General features: G+C 40.2%; 1 protein-coding gene across 2 annotated transcripts in view; it reads left to right on the top strand.

Annotated features, from left to right (window-relative positions):
- The window catches only part of EDIL3 (EGF like repeats and discoidin domains 3), a 434,555-nt gene that overhangs the window by 138,364 nt on the left and 282,097 nt on the right, over positions 1 to 14,094 (top strand). For both annotated transcript variants that reach the window (XM_024216158.3, XM_024216234.1), the window contains exon 3: positions 11,524 to 11,553. In XM_024216158.3, coding sequence (XP_024071926.1) covers positions 11,524 to 11,553 — 30 coding nt within the window. The remainder of the gene's footprint in view (positions 1 to 11,523; positions 11,554 to 14,094) is intronic.

Below are 14,094 nucleotides of genomic sequence, written 5' to 3'. Positions count from 1 at the left end.
GTCTTCTCTACTTCAGACTAAACAAACTCATATTTTCAATCTTCCCTCACCGGTCATGTTTTCTAGACCTTTAATCATTTTTGTTGCTCTTCTCTGGACTTTCTCCAATTTTGTTCACATCTTTCCTGAAATGTGGCACCCATACCTGGACACAATAATCCAGTTGAGGCTAAGTCAGCACGGAGTAGAGCAGAAGAATTACTTCCTGTGTCTTGTTCACAACACTCCTGATAATGCAGCCCAGAATTATGATTGCTTTTTTTTGTTTTGTTTTTGGTTTTTTGCAACAGTGTTACACTGTTGACTCATATTTCGCTTGTGATCCACTGTGACTCCCAGATCCCTTTCTGAAGTACTCCTTCCCTAGACAGTCATTTCCCATTTTGTATGTGTGCAACTCACTGTTCCTTCCTAAGTGGAATACTTTGCATTTGCCCGTATTGAATTTAATCATATTTACTTCAGACCATTTCTCCAGTTTGTCCAGATCACTTTGAATTTTAATTCTATCCTCCAAAGCACTTGCAACTCTTCCCACCCAGTCTGCGAACTTTATAAGTGTACTCTCCTTGCCATTCTCTAAATCATTGATGAAGATATTGAACAGAACTGGACCCAGAACTGATCCCTGTGGGACCCCACTTGATATGCCCATCCAGCTTGACTGTGAACCACTGATAACTACTAATGTATTCAGTGCATGTAGTGCAAGCCTATCAAGCCTAGCATGGACCCTGCGTACATACTCTGTTAGCCCACTCTGAATACTGTGCTGATCTATGTTTGCTGCTGTCGTTTCCTGCACTAGCTGGATTCAAGCTAGTGCAGGTAGGCTTTTGCTGTGTAAGCATACCATATTCAGCCCAACATTTTTTTCTCACATCCCATCCAACTATAAGTAATGTTTTGCCCCAAACCAAAGGCACTAGACTAGATGAAAACCAATTGTATATCCACGGATTCCAACTTTCACATTACGCGTTCAGCTGATTTTGTTGTCTGTCTTGTAGGGTTGGTGGAAATGACGGTAGAATCAAAGCCGGATGTTTTTACAATGGGGAGTATTGTGCTTTTTTTATTTTCCAGCCACATACAAATGTCCAAAAGTATTTTGATCAAGTAAACCATACAAATAAACAAGCAAACAAAAAATCATACATGGAAAATTTCAGCCTTGAAGGTGAGAGCGTGTGTGTGTGTAAATCATCATCATCATGTTCCCATTACGCCTCTGGCGTTTAGGGCAGTGAGGACGCTCCTTCACTCCTGTTTGTTTACGGCAAGTCTTTCAGTAGTTTCCCCAGCTGTGCCCCAGATTTTTCAGCTCGGCTTCCACAGCTCTTCGCTGTGTTGTTTTTGGGCGGCCTCATTTTCACTTGCCTTCAGGTGTGCACCATTACTACTCTGGTGATAGAATCAGTTTCCATTCGAAGCACATGACCTATCCATCTCCAACGCCTACTGGCAATGATGGTGCTGATATCCTCTTGGCTTCACTGTGTCAATAGATCTTCATTTGAGATTGTTCTGGGCCAAAAGATATGGAGGATTTTTCTGAGGCAGTTTGTATGGAAAGACAGTTTGAACATGTCATACTTTCTCATTCCCCAGCATTCTGCACTATAAAGTAATGTTGAAAGTATGCAGCTCTGATAAATCTTGAGTTTGGTTTTGGTGTTGTATTTTGATGATTTCCAGACTTAAGCTCCTGAAGGTGTTTCTGGCTGTATTGATTTTGTTACGGATGTCCTGGCTTGTTCCACTATCCTGGCTGATGGTGCTGCCCAAGTATGTGAATGTTTCTACATTGGTGAGACCATAATCCTTCATCCATACTGGTAATGGTGAGGCAATATTAAAGGTCGTGATATCTCTTATTGCAGTTGACTTTCAGTTCAATTTGCTGGCTGAATTTGATGTCAAGTTGTTTTTTCTTGTATATGGTGTTGGATATGTGATAGGAGAATGAAATCATCTGCAAAGTCCAGGTCTTCAAGAGATTAGAAGGGTGAGACATGACACACCCCTGACGAACTCCTGTTTTGACTTAAAAACTAAGCTCACTGTGATCAACACTGCATGTAAAGAAGAAATAAAAGCTTTTGATGATGTTGTTTATACAGAGAGGGATTCCATATGCCTGCAGAATGCACCATAGGCTGGTCCTGTGAATGCTATCAAAAGCCTTCTCAAAGTCTATGAAGTTTATGCAGAATTGCTGTTGCCATTCTAAGTATGGTTCTATTATGTTTCATAGCGTGAAGACCTGGTCTGTACATCCACGCCCTTTCCGAAAACCGGCTTACTCTTTTCTGAGAACGCTATCAACTGCCTCTGATATATGCTGGACTATGATCTTACACAATACTTTGCTTGGCACAGATAAAAGTGTGATACCATGCCAGTTATTACAATCACTGAGAGTTCCTTTCTTTGGTATCTTCACTATAACCCCATTGGTCCACTCATCTGGCACTTTCCCCCTTTGATAGACTGATATAAATAGAGGGGCCAGGATAGATGCTGCTAACTCAGGATTTACCTTGAACAATTCTGCATTCAAGTTATCCTTGCCAGGAGCTTTCCCATTTTTTAAGGATTTGATGGCTTGAATGATCTCTTCCTTAGATGGGGTGTCTGTGTTGATATCAAGACCTTCTTCTGCCTCCTGGATATTTGCTTCCTCTTTAGGTGGCTGTCTGTTTAGCAATTCTTTGAAATGCTCTGTCCAGTGCATTTCTTGTTCTTTTTCTGTTGTTAGTAGGTGACCTTGTTTGTCCCTGATGTGTGTTTGTTTGGTGTCTGTCGTTTACCACTGATAAGCCGCACCATGTTGTAGACGTGTATCTTTGTGTAAAGATGGGGATATAATGAACTGAGTTTTGCATTGTTAACTATAACAGATGTTAGCAGGTGCCTACTTAGTTAAAAAGGGCTATCAAATATAAGTATTTAACTTAAAAGGTTCTTTATTGGTATGTTAGTGCAAGTTTTATAAAATATGAGAGGAGTGAAGACTTTGCTCTATAATTTATAGACCGGTGCTCGTAGTGATTAATATTAATGATCATTTGAAGTACATTAGGTTTTATATTTGTATATTTTATTTTTTCTTGATATTTTTAATCCTTGATTGTATCTTCAGACACTAAACATAAGAGTATGTTTATATAGTTATGTGATGTTTCAGCCATGACAGACAGCCACTAGTTTCAAAATTAGTGCTCTAAAGTCAGCCTGTTGTGATGTTGGCAGAACTTCATCGAATGGCTATGCATACCAGATAATTATTTTAAAAACAAATCACTACAGTTTTTATCTTGCAAACAGTCAGGTGTATGATTTCTTCAGTAGGCACTGGGTTGACTCATTCAGTTAGCGGTATTTTGTTGTTGTTCATCTTAATTCCCAGTCAACAAGAACAAAAAAAACCTTGAAGTTCTTACAGTAACAAACCAAACAGAAATAAAACAAGGATATTAAACACAATAATTTAAAAACATGAGGAATGCTAAATTAATGGAATGCTTATGAAAATTATAATATTGATACTGTTCCAACAGATTCATGGATTTTAAGGGCGGGAAACTTGAGTACGATTATCTAATCTGATCTCCTGTAAAATATAGGATATAGAATTTCACTTAGTAAGTCCTGCAGTGGTCAGAGTTATTCTCTCCTATTACATATGTGAACCCTGTAAAGGCCAATAACATGTGGTTGAACTAGAGTATCTCTCTCAAACATTCAGTCTCCACTTAAAGATTCAAAGAGATGATAAATTTACCACTCCCCTTGGTATTTCTTACATTAGATTTTATTTCTAATCATCATCATAACGCTGATGCCCAAGACATTAATAAGAAGAAACAAAAAAGGAATTTTTAGTGTGGAAATTTCCTATATATTTTTATATTGTAATGAAGATTTTGCTAATCTTAATTTCCTGGAAGTTGAGGCTAGCCTTTTGTTAGTCATTTGTGTCTTGAAATATAATGGCAAAGGGGAGGGAAAAGAGAGATAACTTGTTCTCTCTTGAATGCACCAGTCGGTGGAACATCTTGCCACCAGTTCTGGAAAGCTATGGACAGCTGACAGCAAGAACTTGGCTAGCTGTAGCTGGAAAGGGGCAATGCCACTACTTGAAAATTCATGAACATTGAAGAATCCACTGTTACTCTAACATTACATACTATATTGGAACAGAATGAGTCTACATTCCCAATAGAAGATGAAAGCATCCTTGAGCAACTGGCATCATTTCTGTCTTATCTAGGTTGTGTTTCAGCCACTTCACTGCAGAGCAGAGTCTGGTTTTGACAAAAAAGAGATGCACAGCAGAGTAGTAACACCATAGTGATGGCCTTCATTGCTCATTCCAATAATATAACTCAATATAATTTATGCACATTGAACAGGAGGGGTGAAAAAATGGATCTATGTGATACTTCTCTCCGCCCTCCTCCCCTTCATATCTGAGTTCTTAAGTAAGAGGAAAAAATGTACGACCACACCAGCAAGGGAACAAAACTTGGTCCATGGTATATTGAGTGCTGTTGACAGATCTAGTAACATCAACATAGGCAATCTTCCTGTGTCCATTAACAACTGTAATATGCCAAAAGTCAATTATCCAATTGATTTTTATTTCTAGCAATGCCATGAACATATCTAAACAGCACTTTGAATGTTCACCTTCTTGAAAGAATTGCATTATGTTTTTCTTCATTTCCCAGCTATGATTTTAATAATTGTGTGGCTGCAGTTATTCAGAACCACTTGTTAGTGTTAAATTTTAGTGCAAAAAAGAAAAAGAATCTTTTACGTTTTCTTTCATTTGAAATTGAAGTTAAATCCAGAAACTGTTGCATACTATGGGTGTTGATGTTGACCATTATTAGGCTTGGTCTGATGCATTTTACAAAACTCTAAATATTTAGGCTTTTGGGTATGAAATAATACCCTGTAGATAGTTTACTGTTTTTATTGTTATCAGTTCTTCCAAATCATGCACCCATTACCTTTTCTTACAAATATTAATAAAAAGTGTTAAAGGCAAGTAGATCTAGCATTAATACTTGATGACCCCTTTCTTCGACACAAAGCTAATGTAAGCCACTAGTGAACTGCCCCCTTAATAGACTTCAAATTTACTACACTTCAAAGCTCAGACTGGGTTTGCTTGCACTTCTGAAAACATCTACCTGTATAATGGTCGAATGCTGAGGCTTAACACAGGTATTATTGTAATCACTCCCATGCTAACATGGCATCATTGCATTTTCATAGCCGCTCTCATACCAGTAATATGATATACCCTAAACAATTCATGTTACTGGACCCTCTGTTCAAATCTATTTCTTCTGTGATTGTGTATGTGTTTTATTAGCATACATTGAGGATGATAGTATTACTCACTTGTGAGTGAGTTATACAAGTAATCACAAATGTGCATCAAATTTGTTCTAAGTGTACAGCAATAAAATCTTTGTGCTGCCATATGACATCATATATTTTGTTAATGCTCTACTGTAGAAAGGCGGGGAGGGGGAACCTTTTGTAAAACATTTTTAAAGTTGCAAACCGGTTCAGTTTTGGTGTTTACATCTCCAAATACTTCAAGATCATTATCATGCCGCCACTTTATACAGACGTCTTTGACATACTGGTGGAGATATCCATGTCTTCCAAGTGACCCAATGTAGGCCCATTCCTGATCCCTCCCACCCCTTCTGAAATCAGTGGGAGAACGGTTTGAGTGATCATACCAAACTACTGCCAGGCATAATGAACAGCGGATTTTGTGTGAAGCAATGTGGTTCATTTATTTTTTGTTTTTCCTCCTTCCTCATCTCTGAAATAAGATAATTGGGAAATTTACTGCTAATTATCATGGATGAGACTCATTGTATAAATAGTTTTTTAAAATAACTTTAGGATTGAAATTGCTGCTAATCACAGGATAGTGTTGTGGTGGTGGTATTTTTATTTATTTATCAATAATTTAATGGCAAGTGGAGAGCTGATGTGTTTGAGTTGGGATGAAAAATGTATAGTGTATTCTTTTTTTAAACACTTCTTATTAAGGCAAAGTTGTAATACAACATTTACATATGATATTGTACATTACTTATTACTTATTCAGGATCAGGTTAATATTCACAGAACCTGGCTAAAGATTCTAGCTTGCTGGCTGGGGAGCCCTCCAGCTCTAAGTACACTAAAAAGGGTGACCAAATTTTGAAATACCTATCCTCTTTTTGGTGCATCTCGTATGTACATACATGGTGTGAAAGCTTGTCCAGTACAGGGACAGTCCATATTTTACTATACCACAATTACATAGGAGGGGAAGTCCGACGTTTCCAGTCATGTGCTATACAGAGTCTTGCTGCAAACATTTTTTTTTTTTTTAAAGGAAAGAGTCCGATGGCTTATTAAAAGCAGTTTGTTTTTCAGACGTAGCCTTTCAAGCTATCAGTGATAAAAGAAATCCTGTCATGGACAGCAGGCTAATTTAAGCTGTGTGTCTCACTTGATAAAGAAATCACTGTGTGCATAAGGCTGTGGAATTTCATATTGAATTTATTCATATTTAATTTTTAATACATATTTCCAGTTCAGTCATGCCCAGGATTTAGAAATACAGTAATGACTGCCAAAATTAGGTCTTTGCCTTTTTCATGAAAGCAATTCTAAATGTGCATATTTCTGCCCTGGAATATTATGGAGTTCTGTTTGGACTGCAAAGGGGAAAATGAGTTAATTTTGAGCAGTGACTTCTCTACTGGTTAATATCATGTTGGCCAAGATATTGCCTTCTAATTATATGCAGTGAGTTCTTCTAGCTTTTCAAGAAGTTATGGTAATCATCCTTTAGAACAGATAAGTACAGTTTTAGTTATCTCTGTCAAAGTTCTGGGCAACTGCACCTGTATTCCCCCTCCGTATTAAGCTTCTGACTCCCTAGCCCTCACCTCTCCTGAGCAAAGACATGTGTCTCTCTCCTGGCCAGGGTTTTTCTAGGCTGCACAGATCCCTGCCTATACTGAATTCCTCTGCAAGTCAGACTGCCTATGCAGGCCTGCTTTGCCTTCTCTTCAGAGGCTCTAAACAGCACAATTGCTCAGAGTTAAGTTACCATACCGCTCTTTCTAAGCAAGCGTTTTTATTTGTAAGGTACAGGCGTTACAGAAAAAACATATTAAAACAATAAAGAACCTACCTGCATGCTAATAAGCTTACCATAGATCACCTCCCTCCCCCAATCTCCACAAGGTTCTGATTGGTGTCAGTCCTTCCAACTCTTCCCTAAGGATTGGGGCTCTCCTTTGGACAGAAAGTCCTGTCTCTTTGTGGATCAAAAGCAGGCCCTGAGTCAGTTTAAATTCAGGCTGTTTGTCCAAGGTCCATTTTTGTGTCTTTTGGCCTCTGGAGAATCCAGGCTGAACTAGGATAAATGAGCCTCTTCAGGAGGTGGTGCCTCTCTGGATGGCAAGGAGATGCTTCAAACTTCACCCATAGCCACATTCCTTTCTCTGTCCACCTTCTCAGTGCTCCAGACCTAGCCTAACCTCAGCTCCCTGGGGAGGAGGAGGAGTATTGTTTCCCACACACACTGAGGCAAGGTGAGCAGAATTCCCTTTCCCACCGGCTCAGGATTCTTTACTTTTTCACAGACCCATCAGGCAGTCAGAGACTGTGGGAAGAAGTTCCCTTTCCTTCCTGGCTGTAGTTCTCACTCCTCCCTTCTCAGGTATTTGCATACCTGGGGAACGTATCTCAATCCCCCTTGGAAACTAGTGAGGAGGATCCACCACCTTTCTCCCTCTCCGCTTCCCCTATTTGCATTTTGGCTAACAGAGTCTCTTCCCACTATGGAGCTAACTGAGTGGGTCTGGTTCACTTCTTCTGCATCAAAGCCATAATATCATTTCCTAAAAAAAAAGAATATGAACTATGTGACAATTCACCTAAAATCAGTACCCCTGATCCTTCCTGGGTCTGTATAGATATCTGGGCTGTAGGTAGAGTGAAGGCTTTGACATCAGGAACTTCAATCCATTTTCACATCTTGGTAGCAGTGGTTGGGACTTCATGACATGGGGCTTAACTAGAGGTCTTAGCAGTCCCAATAGCTTCATCCAGTGAATGTTTCCCTGTTGACTATCACCTTCTGCTCCCACTGGCAATCCAATGTATCTGCACTCAGGAGGGTGCAGCATGCCGTGTGGGCAGTGGTTCAGAAGTGTGAATGGCTCAGCATGATCATTTATATGCTATCGGAGGACTAGCGGTGTGACTTCCTCCCTCTGGAGAATCAGTCACCCAGTTAACTCTGTGAGGTTGGGATGCAGCTGGCCTTTCCAGCACTGCACTGGGCTTCAGTGGATAAAGTGGGCAATCCCAGGAAAAGTGACCCCCCTGGCAACTTGCAGAACATGGCCAAAATCTTTTGCTGTATGTTTTAGGTGTCAGTTTACACTTTTACAACAAAGCTTGTTTACACAGCTCATCATCTGTCCACCACTGTTAAGGGTGAAAATCCTTATCCAAGCCTTTTGTCCCTGACAGTAGTGGAGCCAGACACAGGTGCCGACTTTCCAAAGTTTCAGGGGGTGCTCGACACCCGGCTCTGCCCCAGGCCCCGCCCTCACTCCACCTGTTTTCCCAAGGCCCTGCCCCACCTCTTCCCACCCCTGCTCCACCTCTGCCCCGCCTCTTCCTGCCCAGTTCGTCTCCCTCCTCTGAGCGTGCCGCATCCTCACTCCTCCCCCCGCCCGAGCCTCCTGCATGCCATGAAACAGCTGGCAGGCAGGAGGCGCTGGGGGGGCACTGATAGGGGGCTGCTGGTGGGTATTCCTCACCCACCATTTTTTCGCTGTGGGTGCTCCAGCTCTAAAGCACTTCTGGAGCCACATTCCATTCCACATCCTCTTTCCCCACCTTATTCAATTCACACCCCATTTCAAAAGCATTTAAAACACATCCATGTCATTCCTCTCCCTAATGTGAGGAAGTAATTTAGAATCTGTGCCACCCATCCCCACAGCACTGGCTCCACCTACCAGACTATCATTTGACTGGTTCGGTTTCTCCAACTCAAGCTGATATTGTTGAAGCTGGTCCTGCTGATGCAGTTTCTTCATCTCGAGCTGATATTAATGTTCCTGCTCCTCTTCTCTCTCATGCTGGCGCTCTTCCTCCCAGTCCACAAACTACTGGATTTGCAGACACACTTGCTGTTTCTCCTGCTCTAACTGTTGATCTCACTGGGTTCATGCTGATGTTTCACCAGTCCTTCTGCCCTCCCTGCAACTCCTTGGTAGCTGGGGAAATTGCAACTTGTTTGCTTTTGACTGAGTGCACAAGTCATCAGCTCATTTCTGTTTCCACCACTTTTCAGGTCAAAAGTCAGTTTCCTTCCTCTGGAGCTCCTACAACATTGTCACTGAGCTAACAGTCTATACAACCTATTCCATTTTTAAAATAAGCAATGTTTCTTTGGTACTGGATAGAAAATTGAGAAAAAAAGTCATAAAATGAAAATCCATCAATACTGTGGGATTTGTCTAACCACAAACAAAAGCACTACTAGTTAGGTTCAAAGGCTGCCTGGCAAAGTAGAGCATATTAATGACAGTGGGTGAAATTCTGGCTCCTTTGAAGACAATGGCAAAACTCCCCTGGATTTCAGTGGGGCCAGCACTTACCTTTTCAGCAATATGGAGTTTGTTTGTTTTTCTCCTCTCAGAAAGCTTGTTTAGAGCCTGATCTTACACCATTAAAATCAATAGAAGCTTTGCAATTAACTTAAATGGGCACTGCATCAAGACCTGAGGCTGTCAGTGAATTCCAGCATCTTCCAGTGTGCCATGTCTCAGCAGAGCAAAGCATCTTTCCTCCTCCTCCTCCTTCTTCTTCTTCTTCTTCTCCTCTCCTATTGTCTTTAAATCCTGAATTGACATGACCATCTTTTCTTTAATTTTAGTATATCTACAATAAAACATTTTCTTTCTGTCATATAATATAAGTTCAATCCTGTATATGCTTATTTGCAAAAGTAGTCATTACTCAGGTGATCATTTATTTGTATAAGGGGTTTTATAGGCATTTGTTACTGTGTTGTGTTTAGCTTCTTGTTCCCTATCCTTTTCAGTTCTTTCGGAATACTGAATTGCGTTAATAAACCTGCCCCCCTCAAAAGAGTTTAATCAAAGGAAAGCAGCTGGCTGGTGCCTCACACAACATTTCATTAGCTGCTATTGATTGATTCTGATGCCCCTTGGAAAGACTACTTCACTCCAGTGCAATTAGAAGTAACCCCTGTGTCCAGGATAATTGTCATATACAATAACATACAGAACACAATATTAAATTACCCAAGAGTTATATACAGAGCAATTCATATGTGATGAAAGAGGTTCCCAAAGGTGTCTGCTATAAAGTTTCACTAAAAATAAGGAGTCCTCGAGTTATATATGTTGATGTAGGCGAAGAGGGAAAAATAAATCATGCAGGAGATCAAAGTTTGCAAAAATCTTTGAAATCTCTCTCTTTGGCAGCCAACTGTAGTCAAGTTGTAGAAGCAATTGCCTGAGGGAGGAAGCATGTCACACAGTTCTCAGGCCACCTTCATTGGTGCTACCAGAGGCTTTGTGTGTTTTTATTCTGTCCAGCCCAGCGTTTAAAGAGATGTGCTTTCCAAGCAAGCTAAAAAGTGGATGTCTATGGCAGAGAAAGTGGAAAAACTGTGGTTTTTCAGTGAAACAGAAAGATAACCTTATCTTTAAAATGCTAAGGAATACTGATCAAAAAACTCCACCATGCTCTAGAGCTCTCTATTGTCTTAGAGTTCCCTATGGCACCTTTATGCTGAGTCTCCACTGACTTCTTAGGATAAGAAGAGTGTGTGAGTTAATCACTTGTTGGTTTCCTTCCCTTTGATTAAATACTTTTGAGGGATGTAGGGAAAACCATTCGTATTATGTATATGTTTATGAAATATAGATGGACTTCCTGTTATCTTGAGTGGGAGCAAATGAGGCCAATGCAGAACATTCTTTTGACAATCCTATCCTTTTTCTCTCTTTAGGTCAGCATGGCAACATGTTTCTTTTAACAGTGCTGTAACTATTCCCGTTAATTAATATGGTCTCAGAAATGTGTGACTGATATCTTCCAGCGAATAATATGAAGTTTTACCCTATCGTCTTTACACAAGAGATAAATATGGAGGATGGGGGACAGAGGGTGAGGGATATAGATACGAGACTGTAAAACCACACAGTCATGTTAAGTTCACAGTTGATTTAGCTTGGTTTTCTAATAAATCTGAATTCTGATAATGCAGTCGATTCAGACTTTATATTTAAAAACCCACACATGTCATGCCATTGTATTGCCAGTTTCGGATTTTAGTACATATATTTAAATGTAATCAAATGGCTATTAATTAGCACTGTTTGAGTTTCTTCAACTATTTATAACTTTTTTTCTTTCTTTCTTCTTTTTTGGGCCCAGAATCTGAGGAAGAGGAGCCAACTTCAGCAGGTAAGAAAATCTTATGATTTAATCATATTAACCATTATAGATAGTTCTAGGTTTAATTTTAGCCAAGGTGCTCGCCAAAGTATGACACCATGGTAAATGCCTTTGAATTTAGGGCTATTTAATTACAGCATCAATGCCTTTCCCTCCTATTTGGTCCCTCCTTTTGAGAGTTCTTTGGTTTATATTAGAAACATTGAGTATGCCTAGACTTATTTCAGAAGAACTGATTGACAAATAATTAAGATATTTGACAATACACTTGCGGAGTCTAGTTTGGAAACTCCCTGAATGTTGTTCCAGGATACTTACCCTTATGACTAAGCTTAACGACCTCAAATTAATCAGGAATCCACTAATTTGAGATTTAAAAAACTTTAATACAACAAGCTTAGTAATAGTTCTAGCATATGTGAAGGAACATCAGCAGCATGTTCAGAAGAAACAAAGGGCCTAGGGTAGCAGAAAATAAATTGTACGGATGAATGAGAGATAGAGAGGGAGGATGTGTACAGGGGTTAGAGCAGTAGTATAAGGCCTGGTCTACATTACAGACAAAGCTACATCAGCTAGGAGTGTCAAAAAGTCACACCCCTTAGCTGAAGTAGCTATACTGGCAAAACTTTCTAGTGTAGATGTAAATATAATGACAGAAGAGTGCCTTGGTAGGCATAGCTAATGTCGTTTGGACAGATACCAGCTATGCCAACAGAACATCTCCTTCTCTGTGCATATGCTATATCTCCACTAGGGGGCTTTGTTGATGTAGCTATGTCAGACGAGGCTCTGTAAGTACAAATATGGCCCAGGATTTGGGACACCTGGTCTAAGTCCTTGCTCTGCCACTGACTTCCTGTCTGACCTTGGACAAGTCGCTTAGCCCCTCCGAGATGCAGTTCACCATCTGTAAGATGGGGGAAATACCCAACTTCACAGGAAAATACATTAAAGATTGTGAGGTGCTCAAATAGTATGCTACTGAGGGAAATATAAATAATTAAGAAGGGAATAAATGTAAGAAGGGTAAAAGGTAGGCAGAGAGGGAGAATAAGCAAGAAAGTAAGTGGGAAACATGGAGACCTGGGAGATGGGTCGGAAATGAGAGGGTGTATGGGCTATACTGGCAGAGAGAAAGGAGGGTCAGGACAAAACTGGTAGGAAAGATCAAAACAGTATCTTAGATGCCGATATACAAATGCGAGAAGTATGGGTAATAAGCAGGAAGAACTGGAAGTGCTAATAAATAAATACAACTATGACATTGTTGGCATCACTGAAACTTGGTGGGATAATACACATGATTGGAATGTTGGTGTGGATGGGTACAGCTTGCTCAGGAAGGATAGACAGGGGAAAAAGGGAGGAGGTGTTGCCTTATATATTAAAAATGTACACACTTGGACTGAGGTAGAGATGGACATAGGAGATGGAAGTGTTGAGAGTCTCTGGGTTAGGCTAAAAGGGGTAAAAAACAAGGGTGATGTCATGCTAGGAGTCTACTACAGGCCACCTAACCAGGTGGAAGAGGTGGATGAGGCTTTTTTTAAACAACTAACAAAATCATCCAAAGCCCAAGATCTGGTGGTGATGGGGGACTTCAACTATCCGGATATATGTTGGGAAAATAACACAGCGGGGCACAGACTATCCAACAAATTGTTGGACTGCATTGCAGACAACTTTTTATTTCAGAAGGTTGAAAAAGCTACTAGGGGGGAAGCTGTTCTAGACTTGATTTTAACAAATAGGGAGGAACTCGTTGAGAATTTGAAAGTAGAAGGCAGCTTGGGTGAAAGTGATCATGAAATCATAGAGTTTGCAATTCTAAGGAAGGGTAGAAGGGAGAACAGCAAAATAGAGACAATGGATTTCAGGAAGGCAGATTTTGGTAAGCTCAGAGAGCTGATAGGTAAGGTCCCATGGGAATCAAGACAGAGGGGAAAAACAACTGAGGAGAGTTGGCAGTTTTTCAAAGGGACACTATTAAGGGCCCAAAAGCAAGCTATTCCGCTGGTTAGGAAAGATAGAAAATGTGGCAAAAGACCACCTTGGCTTAACCATGAGATCTTGCATGATCTAAAAAATAAAAAGGAGTCATATAAAAAATGGAAACTAGGACAGATTACAAAGGATGAATATAGGCAAACAACACAGGAATGCAGGGGCAAGATTAGAAAGGCAAAGGCACAAAATGAGCTCAAACTAGCTACAGGAATAAAGGAAAACAAGAAGACTTTTTATCAATACATTAGAAGCAAGAGGAAGATCAAAGACAGGGTAGGCCCACTGCTTAATGAAGAGGGAGAAACAGTAACAGGAAACTTGGAAATGGCAGAGATGCTTAATGACTTCTTTGTTTCGGTCGTCACCGAGAAGTCTGAAGGAATGCCTAACATAGTGAATGCTAATGGGAAGGGGGTAGGTTTAGCAGATAAAATAAAAAAAGAACAAGTTAAAAACCACTTAGAAAAGTTAGATGCCTGCAAGTCACCAGGGCCTGATGAAATGCATCCTAGAATACTCAAGGAGCTAATAGAGGAGGTA

The sequence above is a fragment of the Terrapene carolina genome, unplaced genomic scaffold (genome assembly GCF_002925995.2).
Source record: "Terrapene carolina triunguis isolate 2854851 unplaced genomic scaffold, T_m_triunguis-2.0 Scaffold69, whole genome shotgun sequence".
Classification (NCBI taxonomy): domain Eukaryota; kingdom Metazoa; phylum Chordata; order Testudines; family Emydidae; genus Terrapene; species Terrapene triunguis.
This window is presented reverse-complemented; position numbering and strand designations above follow the sequence as displayed.